Genomic DNA, 16537 nt, shown 5'->3' on the forward strand with positions numbered 1-16537 from the left:
GGATTGAGCAAAGATTAATAGATGCCTGTGTAAGAATAAAGTTACATGATACCCCTTATGTGTAACAAATATCCACTCACATCATCCTGCAGCACTGGAAGAGGCCTCTGCAGCCTTCTGATCCACATCAGTTCTCTGTACTTGCTCATTTCCCTCTCTCTTCAACATACTTCCACGATTATTTAATCTCTTCCCTATAGATACTGTTAGGCATTCCATAGCTCATCAACTAAATTTTAAAATAATATTTTTCTTAATACCTCTGACAGTGAGAGAGAAACATAACATAGAAAACAGGCCCTTCAGCCCACTGTATTTTTCTTAGCCATCCAGTGCCCGTCTCTGCTAAACCTATTATGGAACACACTGTCCAGAATATTCTTTGGCATGACATCTCAAGTGCTATTTTCACTACTTCCTAATGTTGTGATAGTGCTGGCCTCCATCAGCTCCCACAGGAAAAGCATTCCAGATTTAAATCAACTTCATTCAAGTGAACAAAAACTTCTTCCTTAAATTCCAAATTCCTTACCTTCTATCTTAAACCTATATCCTCTAGCTCTACACAAGAAAATCTACAGACGCTGGAAATTCAAACAACACACGCAAAATGCTGGTGGAACACAGCAGGCCAGGCAGCATCTATAGGAAGAAGCACTGTCGATGTTTCGGGCCGAGACACTTCGTCAGGACTAACTGAAAGATAGTTAAGAGTTTGTAAGTAGGAGAGGGAGAGGGAAATGCGAAATGATAGAAGACCAGAGGGGGTGGGGTGAAGCAGAAGGTGAATAGCAAAAGGGATACAGAGCTGGAGAAGGGAAAGGATCATGGGACGGGAGGCCTAGGGAGAAAGAAAGAGGGAGGGGAGCACCAGAGGAAGATGGAGAACAGGCAGAGTGATGGGCAGAAAAAGAGATAAAACAAGGAGGGAGCAAAAAAAACTAAATATATCAGGGATGGGGTAAGAAGGGAAGGAGCACAGAAGTTAGAGAAGTCAATGTTCGTACCATCAGGTTGGAGACTACCCAGCTTGTATATAAGATGTTGTTCCTCCAACCCGAGTGTGGCTTCATCTTGACAGTAGAGGAGACCATGGATAGACATATCAGAATGGGAATCGGACACGGGAATTAAAATGTGTGGCCACTGGGAAATCCTGCTTTCTCTGGCGGACAGAAAGTAGGTGTTCAGCGAAACTGTCTCCCAGTCTGCATCGGGTCTCACCAATATATAAAAGGCCACACCAGGAGCACCGGACGCAGTATACCACACCAGCTGACTCACAGGTGAAGTGTCACCTCACCTGGAAGGACTGTCTGGGGCCCTGAATGGTGGTGAGGGAGGAAGTGTAAGGGCAGGTGTAGCACTTGTTCCGCTTACAAGGATAAGTGCCAGGAGGGAGATCGGTGGGAAGGGATGGTGGGGGGAAATCGAATGGACAAGGGAGTCACGTAGGGAGCGATCCCGGCAGAAAGCAGAAGGGGGGGGGGAGGGAAAGATGTGCTTGGTAGTGGGATCCTGTTGGAGGTGGCGGAAGTTACGGAGAATTATACGTTGAACCCGGAGGCTGGTGGGGTGGTAGGTGAGGACAAGGGGAACCCTATCCCGAGTGGGGTGGTGGGCAGATGGGGTGAAGGCAGATGTAAAATGTGAGAGATCCTCTAGCTCCTAGATCCGAGATCCTCTAGATCCTTTGCTAAGGAGAAAAGCTCCTCACTATCTAAACTCTGGCTTCTCATGGCTAAAATCCTCTATCAATATTGATAGAGTTGCTAATGGAAGCATTGAGATATATAAATGCTCCACAGCATTAATTAAATTATGCCTTTTTATCACCAGCTCACAAGACTATATTTTCAGGATTCAACATACCAAAGTTCTGAAATTTCTGGTAACTTTTATTAGATCAAGTCAATCAGTTTAGCTACAATGAAAAGAACCCATTTTCTCAAGCGCTCTGTTTTTCAAAATTGCACTATTCTGATGCAAGAACACTGAACTATATGTGGTATTGTAGCTGCAGCATAACTATTTACTCATATTTTTATAACTCTAGTTATGAAACGAAAGGTTCCATTTATTTCTCCCCACCTCCTACCCATTCAAAAGTGCTATCACTTTGTTCTCCCACTTTCAATCATATGAAAATGTGTTACAGTATGACTCTGCTAATTGGACACCCTCACGACTCTGGTGGTGCCAGACTAGCAGATTTTTCAAACCACTGGATTTTTACAAATTAGTTTTTTTTTTATAAGCTTCTACAATGCGACAAAACAGTAAAAAGGTTTATACAGTGCAAAACAAACATATCAAATGTATGGCCATAGTAGAATTGTATAAAGTTAGATACCACCCCACCCTCCCACTACCCAACTCCAAGCCAACCTTACAATATATAAAAAAGTTAATCAGAACTTTTATCACCACAGAGCTGTATTTATAAAAAGGTATATTGCCTACTACCTGAGCTATAATATCTTTACACATTAAAAAAACGTAAGTCTTAACCAAAAGAAGCTGGAAGTAAGGGATTTAAATGCAAAAGAGGGAGGGATGCACCCTTAATCTAAATGGGAATTATAAGAATATTCAAGGAAAGGTCCCCACTTTATGTCCGAATTAAGAAGTGAATGATGAATTATGTCTAAGCAGGACATAATGTCTCTGAGACATTGAGCACGAGTGGGCGGGGCAGCATCTCTCCACCTGCACGTCTGGCCAAGAAAAGCGAAAGACAATGTATGACGCTTAGTCGGACTCAGATGAGTGTCAACTTCTCCTGAAGTGCCAAAAAGAGCAATCAGGATATAGGTGCCAAGTAGCAATGAAGTATATGAGATAAAGTTAAAAAGACATCTCTCCAAAATTTCTCCAAGCTACGACAAGCTCAATACATATAAGGGAAGCCTCACCTCCTTTACACTTGGATTTTTTTTATTATTCTTAATACACATATCTTACAGATGGCGACAAGATAGTATACAGGGGGGACATCACGTGATGATGTAGGGTCGAGACGTTGGGATTCCAGCTCCCTCGCAAAAAGTAATGAAATAGGGTTTAAATGAAGAAGAGTTAACAAATATCTATTAGAAACTATTTATAAGCAACTCAGGATTATCTTTTGATATGGCTCCTAAACTGAAACAGAAGGAAGTTACTACTTCGAAGACTGCGCAAATCGGCGGGGAAAAAGGCCTAGCCGTCTTGGCGAAGCCTCGGACTCAAGTTGGATCTTCTCCCGACGAAGTGCTCGGCATTTCTGATGATGCAGGAAAAGAAGTTGCAGCAATGTCGGTGGTCTCTAAGAAAAAACGGCAAGAACGCATGTGCGGAAGTATGCATGAACAGATGTTAACAACTACAAGCTTCAACTACTGTTGGAAGTGAAATTGAAAGTGAGTCGGAAGTTGAAACGGACTCTTTGGGAAATCCAGAAGAAAAAGAAGAAGAAAAGAAGGAAGAGATTAAAGGAAACATAAAAGATAGCCTGATATATATAATGAATGAATTAAAAGTTATAAGAACAGATATGGCGAATGTATTTAAAGCTATAAGAACAGATATAAGAAGCATACAGAATACACTTGATAATGTGGTGGAAGAACAAAAGAAGATGGATAATAAAGTTAAAGAGATGGAAGTAAAAATAGAAGAAAACACGGAAAGAACAGAAAAGATAGAATACAATAATCTTGCCTGGACAACAGAAAGAAAACGGATGATAGAAAAAATGGATGCGCTTGAGAACTCTAGTAGACAAAATAATATTAAAATTGTTGGTCTTATGGAAGGTACAGAGGGAGAAAATCCAATAAAATTCTTTCAAGAATGGATTCCGAAAATTTTGGAAATGAAAGTAGTAAGTCAAGTAATTGAAATTGAAAGAGCACACAGAGCTTTAAGACCACGACCTCAACAAGATCAAAATCCAAGATCAATTTTGATAAAATGTTTAAGGTACCAAGATAAAGAAATGATCTTGAAGGCAGCTACTCAAGGTGCTAAAAAGAGAAATGGGCCATTGATAGTAGAAGGGAAAAGAGTTTTTTGTTATCCAGACATAAGCTACGATCTGTTGAAGAGGCGGAAGAAATTTAATCCAGTGAAAAAATCTTTATGGGAAAAGGGCTATAAATTTTTATTGAGCTACCCAGCAAAATTGATAATTTTCCTGGATAATGGAGAAAGAGGAATCTTCGTTGACTACCAGAAAGCGGAAGAATTTGTACAAGAATTACCTGATGTCCATGAAGAAGACTAAAGAATTATAGAAATGAAATGGACTAATGATGAAGACTGAAACAAGGTTGGACCTGATGGACATTTATAAGAAAAAAAAACGGTCGAGGAGTATTAATTGAGAGTAGAGACATTAATTTTTTTTTTCTTTTCTTTATTGATATATTTTTTTTTGCAGGGGAACTGGAGGAGCTCCTGATCGATGGCTGCGAGTTTCACGTGTACAATCATGGCGATTGCCATGACCCGTAAAATGGGGCATGGGGGTAATGTTGTGTTCTTTTTATTCGCAACATTAGTGGGGGGTATTTTGTTTTTTTTTCTTATATATTAGTTATCTTTTTTCTATTTTTCTTCTTCTTTGCCTGGATGATTGGGGAGAGACTCATAGCAACATAGAGAATTTTAAAGAATTCCCAAGGTACTATGAATGATTAAATTACTTAATTTTTCAAGTTTTAATGTTAATGGAATTAATGGACCTGTGAAAAGAAAAAGAGTTTTAACATATATTAAGAAAATGAAAGGAGATATAGCTTTTTTACAAGAAACACATTTAACAGAAACAGAACATAAGAAATTAAAGAGAGATTGGGTTGGAAACATCATTGCAGCTTCATTTATTTCAAAATCGAGAGGAGTTGCAATTCTGGTTAATAAATCTTTACCAATTAAAATACAAAATGTAATAATTGATTCTGGGGGGAGATATGTGATTATACATTGTCAAATTTTTGCAGAATTATGGACTTTTATGAACATTTATGCACCAAATGAAAATGATGCAAAATTTATACAAGAAGTTTTTTTGAACTTGGCTGATGCACATGATAAAATATTAATAGGTGGAGATTTTAATTTTTGTTTAGATCCAGTTCTGGATAGATCAACTAAAGGTGCTATAAAATCAAAAGTAACAAAACTAACTTTATCATTAATGAAAGATTTAAATCTGATTGATATATGGAGAAAAATTAATCCAAGAGAAAGAGATTACTCATTTTATTCAAAGACATAAAACTTACTCAAGGATTGATTTTTTTTATTATCAAAAAATATTCAAGATAGAGTGAAAAGTGTGGAATATAAAGCAAGAATATTGTCAGATCATTCCCCCTTGATAATGACAATGATAATGATGAATAAGGAGGAATCGATTTATAGATGGAGATTTAATTCAACTCTATTAAAACGTCAAGATTTTTGTGATTTTATGAAAAAACAAATTCAATTTTTTTTTGGATACAAATCTACATTCAGTTGAGGATAAAATTGTATTATGGGAAGCGATGAAAGCATATTTAAGGGGTCAGATTATAAGTTATACATCTAAAATTAAAAAGGAATATGCAGCAGTAATAGATCAATTGGAAAAAGATACATAAAGTTAGAAAAAGAATCTCAAAGATATATGACAGAAGAAAAATGAAGACAACTTATTAATAAAAAACAATATAATACACTCCAGACATATCGTACAGAAAAAGTAATTATGAGAACTAAACAGAAATATTATGAATTAGGTGAAAGATTGCATAAAATTCTTGCTTGGCAGTTGAAAACAGAACAGGTTTCTAAACAATAAATGCAATTAGAACAAGTGTAAATAAGGTTACTGATAAGCCTTTAGAAATTAATGAAACTTTCAAAAACTTTTATACTGAACTATATCAATCAGAATCACAAAATAAGACTGCTGAGATAGATAGATTTTTTTATCACAAATAACCCTTCCAAAATTAAATTTGGAAGAACAGAAAGGATTAGATATGCCCTTTACATTAAAAGAGGTTGAAGAAGCTTTAGCATCACTTCAGAGTAATAAATCCCCAGGAGAAGATGGTTTTCCTCCAGAGTTTTATAAAAAATTTAAAGATTTATTAATTCCTCCTTTTATGGAATTAATATACCAAGTGGAAAGAATGCATAAACTTCCGCAATCTTTTTTAACAGCAATCATAACTGTATTGCCAAAAAAAGATAGAGACCCTTTAAAACCAACATCATACAGGCCTATTTCTTTGTTGAATACAGATTATAAAATACCAGCAAAAATTTTATCTAATAGAATATCTAAATATTTACCAAAATTAATACATATGGGTCAAACAGGTTTTATTAAAAATAGACAATCAATGGATAATATAACTTGGTTACTTAGTATTATTCATCTGGCACAAAAAAGAGGAAATGAGTGTGGCAGTTGCTTTAGATGCAGAAAAAGCATTTGATAGATTGGAATGGGATTTTTTATTTAAAGTATTGGAAAAATATGAGTTAGGAAAATCTTTTATACAATGGATTAAAACTTTAAATACTAATCCTGAAGCTAAAGTAGTTACAAATGGTCAGATTTCAATACCATTTTGCTTAATGAGGTCAACTAGACAAGGCTGCCCATTATCACCTGCTTTATTTGTATTGGCAATAGAACCATTAGCAGAATTAATTAGAACAGATTCAGATATTGGGGGCTTCAGAGTTAATCAAGAAGAATACAAGATTAATTTATTGCTGATGATGTTTTAATCTATTTAACAAACCCATTGCAATCGTTGCAAAGATTATCTTTTAGATTGGAAGAATATGGGAAAGTATCAGGCTATAAAGTAAATTGGGATAAAACTGAAATTTTACCCCTCACCAAAGGAAATTACAATCAATGTTGATTAGCAACTCAATTTAGATGGTCAATGAATGGGATAAAATATTTAGATATTAGAGTTGATAATGATGTAAAAAATTTATATAAACAAAATTATTTGCCATTATTAAAAAAAATAAAAGAGGATCTTGACAAATGGATGATGTTACCAATAATATTAATAGGTAGAGTTAACGCTGTAAAAATGAATATATTTCCTAGATTGCAATATTTATTTCAAAATTTACCAATACAATTACCTCAGAAGTTTTTTCAAGAACTGAATAAATATGTAAGGAAATTTCTTTGGAAAGGTAAGATGTCAAGAATATCATTGGAAAAATTGACATGTAAATTTGATCTAGGAGGGTTACAACTTCCAAATTTTAAGAATTATTATAAAGCAAATCAACCGATTTATTGCGTCCTTTTTTTGATGAAGAAAAATCGGCATGGATTAAAATAGAATTGGATAAGATAGGAGAAAATATACCAGAAGATTTTATATATAAATGGGAATCCAAATGGATACGGGAAAAAAAAGAATCTCCTACATTAAGACACTTCATTGATTTATGGAATAAGGTAAATATAGATGATGAGATAAAGAAATCTTTATTAGCAAAAAAGAACTTTAATTCAAAATAGGCTTATTCCTTTTACAATGGACAATAAACTTTTACATAATTGGTTCCAAAAAGGGATTAAATATATAGGTGATTGTTTCGAAGGAGGTATATTGATGTCGTTTGATAAAATATCAAATAACACTCTTTTCTGTTATTTTCAATTATGAGCCTATTTACGAGAAAAGCTGGGACAAACAATGTTGATGCCAAAACCTAGTGTAATAGAAATATTGATTCAGAAAGGAAGAATTAAAAAATTTACATCTTGTATGTATAATTTGATTCAAAAGCAAATAATTAAATTAGGAATTCATAAATCAAGACAAAAATGGGAATCTGATTTGAATGTTAAAATTGATGGGAAAAACTGGTCAAGATTATGTTTTGATAGTATGAGAAATACAATAAATGTTTGACTTAGATTAATACAATATAATTTTTTACATCAATTATGTATAACACCACAGAAAATAAATAGATTAAATTCAAATATGTCTGACCAATGTTTTCGATGTAATCAAGAAATTGGTACCTTTTTACATTCTACTTGGTCTTGTTTTAAAATTCAACCATTTTGGATAAATTTAAGACTTTTATTGGAACAAATTACTGGAGTACAACTCCCACATAGTCCACTATTATCTTTATTAGGAGACATTAAAGGGACAATACCGAAACTTAAATTGAACAAGTATCAGAAAAAATTTATAAAAATTGCATTGGCAGTAGCCAAAAAAGTTATCGCAGTTAGTTGGAAATCTGATTTATATTTACCTATGGATCGTTGGAATAATGAAATATATAGTTGTATTCCACTTGAAAAAATTACATATAATTTAAGAAATGAATATGATATATTTTTGAAAATTTGGCTCCCATACTTACAAAAGATAGGATTAAATACATAGGTTCTTTGAAGATAAAATTATAGTAATTGTGGAAAGTAAAAAATAAATATCAAAATTATTTTGAACTCCATGGAGCATGTGGGGATCCTCCGATATCCAGGCAATCTTTCTCTTCTTTCTTTTTTTTTCTTTAGATAAGGATTGGGGGGGGGGGTGTAAGGGGAGGGGGGAGGGTTAATATTATCTTCCTTACTATTTTACTATTACATTTATTCTTTGTAATTTCTAAAATTTAATATTTAATAAATAACTAAAGAAAGAAAGATAGTATACAGGAATGAGATAGATCAGCTAGTTGAGTGGTGTTGTAAAATAACCTTAAGGTCAAGATCAACAAAGCTAGAAACTTTGTACTTTAGGAAAGGGAAGTCAGTCAAACACTCATCAGTCCTGTTTGAGGGGTCTGCGGAGGAAAGTGTGAGCATCTTCAAGTTTCTGGATGTCAACATTTTAGAGGATCTGTCTTCTGGGCCTGGCTCTGAGATTCATCATGTCAAAAACTCTGACAAGCTTTTGCAGATGTATGGTGGAAAACATTCTGCTGGTATTGAAATTCCGATGCATAGGAATGCAAGATGCTACAGTGAGTGGTGAATGCAGCCAGTTCTAGTACAGCTAAAGCTCTCCCTTCCATTGAGGGCATTTTCAAAAGGCAACATCCATCATCAGGGACACCCACCATCCAGGCAATGCCTTTTCCTCAATGCTGCCATCAGGCGGGAGGTACAGGAGCCTGAGGACCAACACCTCAAGATTCAATAGCAGCTTCTTCCCCACTGCAATCAGATTCTAGAAACAAGCTGAAAAACACAAACACTACCTCAGACCATATTTCTTCCTCATTCTCTCTACACTTGTACTAGTATCTTATGCTTGTTGTTCATTTTAGTGCTGGTGTAATTTAGATGCAAGTTGTATTAGCTTGTTTGTCATTTTGAAATGGAATATGCTTTTGCAGCTACAAAAAGCTAAATTTCAAGGCATTTATGCTTTTAAATATGATGCACAATGGGACAAAAATATTCCAATGAATCTGATGAGTTTAAAGGAAGATTTTCCTGCACCTCCACAAACATACACCAAATCTTAAATACAGCATGGGACAGATTTTATTTATGAAAATATCTGAAATAAACAGTCAGGATCTGCCATCTGTACACATTTTAGAAGCTGCAACCTGGTCAAGTCAAGTCACTTTTTATTGTCGTTTCGACCATATCTGCTGGTACAGTACACAGTAAAAATGAGACAACTTTTTTTTCAGGACCATGGTGCTACATGAAACAGTACAAAAACTCCACTAAACTACGTAAACACAACACAGAAAAAAACAACACCAGACTACAGACCTACCCAGGACTGCATAAAGTGCACAAAACAGTGCAGGCATTTCAATAAATAATAAACAAGACAACAGGCACAGTAGAGGGCAGTAAGTTGGTGTCAGTCCAGGCTCTGGGTATTGAGGAGTCTGATGGCTTGGGGGAAGAAACTGTTACATAGTCTGCTTGTGAGAGTCACATCCATTGTACCAGTAATACAGACCAACCTTGGCAGACAGCAGGTCTGCATGGAATGAGGACTTAGTGCAATAATGAATAAACCAGATGTCAAACCATCAGATATGGATTTTCAGAGTTTTGCTGCAGTCTGAAATACTGCTAACCTCCTTGGAAAACCTTATTTATTCAATCCATGCAAACCCCCTTTACTCTTCTCCCAACAGATATTGCATCTTGCACATTTGACATCTCATCCAACATGACCAATAAAATATTGTAACATCTTCATTTTTGTACATGATCACAGAGAAAGTGATAACATTCCAAGTTTTACATTGCTCTAAAATAGTTAAAATTACATACATGAAGACACCCGTACTCAATGTAAGTTTCAAGCATAATACTTAAAATCCTATTTTCAACCACACACACCTTTTTGGTTTTCATTATATCATGTTTCATTTTAATCTGCTTCAGGATTGCTTGGAGAGGGATCTTCTCATTGAACTGCAAGACCTGTTAGTAAAGAAAAATCAGAATTTTAAAAAAGCATCTCTACACATCTTAAACAGGGAACCAATGGCCGAGGAATGAAAGAGAGTAATAGCCATTAGAGTCACTGATTCAGCAAAGGCATCTTCCAACTGAACTGCACCATTCTTTTACCAGGTACACAACTGAACCACTTCCACCAAGTAAGACATGTCCAATCCCAGGATGAACTGTTAAAGGAATTCTGAGACTGGCCATATTATTGGAATCCTCAATGCTGAGAAGTACAAGCAGATTTTCACCCATCACACAATACCATCAGAGAGGTGTATGATCAATTCCAACTTCATTCTGCAGCAGGACAATGACCCCAAACACACAGCAAAGATCATGAAGAACAAGGATTTCTACAACAGATGATATAGCCTCAACAGAGCCCTGAACTCAACGTCATCGAGGCTGACTGGGAATACTTGGAGAGACAGCAGAAGTTTGCAGAAGAAGTGCAGCAAGTTCTCCAAGACACTTGAAACAACCTACCAGCCAATTTTCTTATAAAACTGCACAACAATGTACAGAAGAGAATTGATGCAGTTTCAAAGGCAAACTTTGATTTGATTTAGTTGTTTTTTTACTGTATACTGCACTTCAAGGTAATATTTTTGAAATTTACAAACCTTTAATTTCATTACTTTTGAAAGCACCATTGCTTTATGGACAAACACGAGGAAATCTGCAGATGCTGGAAATTCAAGCAACACACAAAATGCTGGTGGAATGCAGCAGGCCAGGCAGCATTGCTTTATGGAGTTTTTTTCCACGTGTGCCTAAGACTTTGGTGAGGCCAAAAATTTGGAGTACAGAGTGCACTTCTGGTCAGATTGAAAAGTACAAAGATCTACAAGGAGGTTGGAGGGACTTGAGGACCTGCGTATTAGGGAAAGGTTAAATTAGGTTATTACTTTATACCCTTAAGTGTAGTCGGATGAGGAGAGATTTGATGGAAGTATACAAAATTATGAGTGGTATAGATAGGGTAAATGCAAGCAGACTTTTCCACTGAAGTTGGATGAGGGTTGAACAAGAGGTCATATGTTAAGGGTGAAAGTTGAAATATTCAAAGGGTACCTGAGGGGGAATTTCTTCATTCGGGGGTGGGGGTGAAAGTGCATGGATGGGAGGGGTACAGAGGGCTATGGTCCAGGTGAAAGTCGATAGGAGCAGGTAGAAAATCAGTCTGCCATGGACTAGATCAACCGACCAGTTGTGTAGTGGCATCGGCACCAGACTCTGAGGCTAATGGTTTGAATTCGGCTGGCTCCTTGCACACTTTCCATCTGTGCTGGGTTGAACGTCCAGCTGGCAACTCAGCCTCATTAAAACAGACAAAACAATGGCAGGGTTGCCACCCGATGCGCCACAAGGCGTGAAACGGAGCAGCAAGGGACAAGATGGACCTAAGGGCTTGTTTCTAGGCTGTAGTGTTGTGTGACTCTACAACTTCCCTCATCCCCCAGGTTCCACCATTAACTTAGAGCAATGATTTAGGAAGGTGCATGACATGATAGCATTTATTACAGACAATTTGAATGGGATGTGTGAGGAAACCAGAGGACTTCAACGAAACCTGCACAGTCAGAGTGGGTAAGTGCAAACTCCACACAGAAGGTACCAATGTTGGGATCGAACCCTGGTTTCTGGTGTTATGTGGCTGTAGCTTCACTAGCTGTGCCTCTGTGCTATCCAAATACACGCCAGGTATTGAAGAGAAATTAGGAGAATAAGGAAATAGTGAAACTGCTCTGCAAGCCACAATACACATAAAGGCAAGCTGACTGTCCTACATCTGAAGAAAATATGGAGACAAAAAATTCAAATCTTCCATAATATGGTAACATATCACCTGCCTTACTTTACGTTGTTCGTCAATGACCCATGATCAAGCATGTCCATGTCCCTTTGAACATTATAACCACCTAATTTCCCAAGGATAATGTCATTTATTCTCTTTGCTTATTGACCTTATCAAAATCCTTCTAAAAATCCATACACAGCACATCTCCTATGTCCTTTTCATCTTTTCTACTAGTTATGTTCTCAAAGCACTTCAGCAGATTAATCAAACATTGTTTTCCATTCATCTATGCTGGTTCTGCTCAACCTTGCTCAACCCACGGTGTTCTGATAGTACACCTTTCATTACTGATCCCAACATTTTCATTATCTGTCCAATATTATCCTGTTACTGTTTGAGGTAACTTCATTGTTTATTCTTTCTTACTTCTAACATCTGTACATCAGTGCTGTTACGTACACGCAACGGTTTAAAAAAAAACGGCAGCCGACTCCACCTGAGCTTGAAAGGGCACACAGGGTCTACGTTCCCCGCGCAATTTTGGGCTCACGCCCACGACCGGTAATTTTGTGCTTTCATCAATATCAGGTGAAAAACCGTTTGATTATGGAGGCGCGCCGCAGAAGTACTTTTGCTTTTCGAAATTCAATCATTCACTTTGTGGATGATTATGCCCCCCCAGGTTTTGAAGATGCGTGCTGAGTTTAAAGGTGTGATGAAGGTGCATATCGATCGTGGACTTAGACCCTCACTTCGCAATCCTGCCGATCTTTGAATTACGCTCTCTAATGGAGAATAGAAGTGGTTTAAGTCAGTGAAGGAGGCTGAGGCATTTGTTGGAAGTCTTCCGGCTATCCAGACTTTCTCAGAACCCGGTCGGACCTTCTAAAATGGTGGATAAGTACCTCTCGTAGTAAAAGTATTCTTTTCCGGACTCCGACTTCACTTGAATAACTCAGACACTATCTATTGAAACTCCAAGGGATGTAGACAATCTCTCCCTGGACTTGGTGCATTTTTTCTAAATAGATATTCTGTGCTTAATGCTTCCCTGCGGATGTTTAGATTGTACTTGTGTATTCTATTTCATTCTTGTATAACTTTATAGAGTTCTACAATTGACTCTAACTTGCTTTGGAGGTTTGCTGTTTTTTATTGAAGGCCTCCCTGTTGGTTGATTTACAGTTTAAGTATTGCTGCCTTTTTTTTTTCTGTAAATGGTTGATAAGTACTCTCCTCGAACCTAGAATTTCCCCCTTTTCTCCCTCCCTTTTTTTTCCTCTCCTTTTAATCTTCTATAATTTTTCGCAGGTAGGTTAGTTTTGGTATTCCTTTGATTTTCTTTGTATTAAGTTTTAATACATCTGCAGAAGTTGTTCCTATCTGTAATTATGTTTTCCAATGCATAAACTGGCTACCATTTGCTATATTATTTATACGGAACTGTTGTTAATGACACAGATCTGGAAGTCATATTTGGGTTAATTTCTTTGGTAGAGCTAGCTGCTTTTTTTGGTAGCCGTCTAGTTGTGGGTTGCGAGGGTGGGGTGGGTTTTCCAGTTTTAACATCACTCTCTGTTTCTATTGCTTTTCTTTGTTACTCAGGACATGTTTATGTTTTGATTCTACGAATCTATGTTTACATTTCTGCTCCCAGACTGTTATTGTATTGCTTGACTTTTTGTATGCCTGCTGCCTTTTATACATTAACAATTGATAATGGCTAGTACACTTAAATTTGTGAGCTGGAATGTAAAGGGATTGAATCATCCTGTTAAAAGAAGGAAGGTCTTCTCACATATTAAACAACTCAAAGCTGACATTGCTTTCCTTCAAGAAACCCATATTCGTTGTTCTGATAACTCCCGGCTTTTGTCAAAGTGGGCAGGTCAGCATTTTCATTCATCCTTTGCCGCTAAAGCTGGGGGGGGGTCTCCATCCTTATTAACTCGAATATTCCTTTTGAACTCCATAATAAGATATCTGATACAAATGGCTGTTTTATTATTGTTTCTGGTAAACTATATAATACTAAAGTTGTACTAGCAAACCTGTATGCCCCCAACTTTGATGATGTTAATTTTTTAAACGTTTTTTTTCCTCACTACCAGACTTAAACTCATACTCTCTTATACTGGGTGGTGACTTCAATTGTTGGTTAGATCCTAATTTGGATCGATCGTCCTCTGTTACTAGACCACCTTCTAAATCTGCCTTAGCTATCCAATCGTTTCTCTCTAATTATGGTATCTCTGATATATGGCGTTTTCTTCATCCTACTGAGAGAGATTATTCTTTTTTTTCACGTGTTCACCATACCTTTACTAGAATTGACTACTTCTTACTCGATAACCAACTCATTCCATTTGTCTATTCTTATGATTATCAGAGTATACTGATTTCTGACCATGCCCCAATTACTCTCTCTTTAAACTTTCCTGGTCTCCCTCAGAGGAACAAACACTGGTGGTTTGATTCGACTTTATTATCGGATGATGATTTTCTAAAATTTATTAAGGATCAGATAACCTTTTATTTTAACACTAATACAGCACCTGAAGTGTCATCCCAGATTGTCTGGGATGCCATTAAAGCATATCTGAGGGGTCAAGTAATCTCCTATACAGCAAATCTTAATAGAAAGTCCTGTGCAGATCGATTAGACCTCATTAACCAGATTAAACAATTGGATCAACTGTATGCTCGGGGGGGGGGGGGGGGGGGAGTTTCAAGATGGCGACGTAAACATCTGCCTTTTAGGCGCTCTTCATTTTTTCAACTATAATCACCCTTTAATCAAATCTTTTCGTATTTAATCATATGGGTTGACACTTACGATTTACTTTTTTTTTTAAAAAACTGTTCTTGATTTAATCTTTTTAAACTTAAAATGGCTACAGCTAAGAAATCATCTAAAGAGCCTGTATCCCTCGAGGCAATTTCTAATCTTCTGGATACTAAACTAGCAAGTTTGGAAAGTAAACTTACCTCGAAAATGTCTGAGCTTGAAGAAGTTGTTAGATCGCTTGATACCAAGCTTCAATCGCAGGCATTAGATATTCAATGGCATGAAGACAAGATCGCGACTCTTGAAGAGTTAGTTCGTCAAAAAATACATACAATTGAAACACTGGAGAAAAAGGTACTGTCGACTGCTCAAACAGTAGAGCATTATGAGTTTAAAGTCACCGATCTTGAAAACTGATCTCGCAGACAGAACTTGCGAATCATTGGACTTCCCGAAAATGTTGAGTCTGGTGACTTAATTGATTTTTTCTCTAACTTACTGTGGGAAGTTTTTGGTGCTGATGCTTTGAAAGTTAAACCCACTATTGATCGCGCCCACAGAGTTTCGAGATTCTCGGCCTCGAGCGACAAGTCACGGGCTGTGATTGTTGGCCTCCATTATCCTCGGGAGAAAGAGCTCTTAATTCATTTAGCTCGTCAGAAAGATATGCTTTCTCACAGAAACAATAAGTTTCGTATTGTTGAAGATTATTCGTTTGAAGTGATGAGAGAAAGAATCGCTTTTAAACCAGTGATGGCAGAGATTCATCAGATCGGACTTAAACAAGCTTTAAGATACCCAGCAAATCTCAGAGTTACTTTGGGCGACGGCAGCCTGCGCTTCTTTAAAACTCCGACAGACGCGAAGAAATTCCTCGAGGAATATCGATCTTCTACCATAAGTTGAACTATGTGTTATATCTTTGTTGACTCCCCTCAATGGTTTTTTAATGTAAGAAAATTTGGTTTTTTTCCTTAAAAAATGCCTGCAAATGTTGAAGAATTTTTGGAGAGAAGATGCCATTTCGTTTTGGGCTTTAATTCATGAAGCCACATTATAGCTTTTTACTTTGGTCTGTAGACCTGGTTTTTTTTTTATTTTATCACGGTTATAGATGCTCTTTCAATTTTACTATAATGATTTTTTTAAATTCTTTTTCTCTGAATTGTGTATACACATCTATAATTTGTAATAAGATTTTTTTTAAGATGTCGTTTCTTCTTCCCATACGACTTTGCTTTCCGTGCTCGTTTATTTGTTTGCTTGTACTTGAATATGGGATGAATGTTTTGGATTTTTAGACCTTTTTTGTATTGTAGCGATTATTGAATCCTTTTTCTATTCTATTTTGATGACTTTTTTTTTACTTTTTTTTTGATCGATTGGTGAATTTACATTTATATTTTGTAATATGGTTTTTTCAAAATGTCGTTTCTTCTTCCCATAAATCTTTGCCCTTGGAACATGTCATCTA

The 16537-nt window shown here is 36.5% G+C and overlaps 1 protein-coding gene across 1 annotated transcript in view; it reads right to left on the reverse strand.

Moving 5' to 3' along the window:
* Positions 1 to 16537, reverse strand: part of mybbp1a (MYB binding protein (P160) 1a) — a 118515-nt gene that overhangs the window by 89341 nt on the left and 12637 nt on the right. The window contains exon 3 of the mRNA XM_059972957.1: positions 10361 to 10444. Within this exon, the coding sequence (XP_059828940.1) occupies positions 10361 to 10444 (84 nt within the window). The remainder of the gene's footprint in view (positions 1 to 10360; positions 10445 to 16537) is intronic.

The sequence above is a fragment of the Hypanus sabinus genome, chromosome 6 (assembly GCF_030144855.1).
Source record: "Hypanus sabinus isolate sHypSab1 chromosome 6, sHypSab1.hap1, whole genome shotgun sequence".
Lineage (NCBI taxonomy): Eukaryota > Metazoa > Chordata > Chondrichthyes > Myliobatiformes > Dasyatidae > Hypanus > Hypanus sabinus.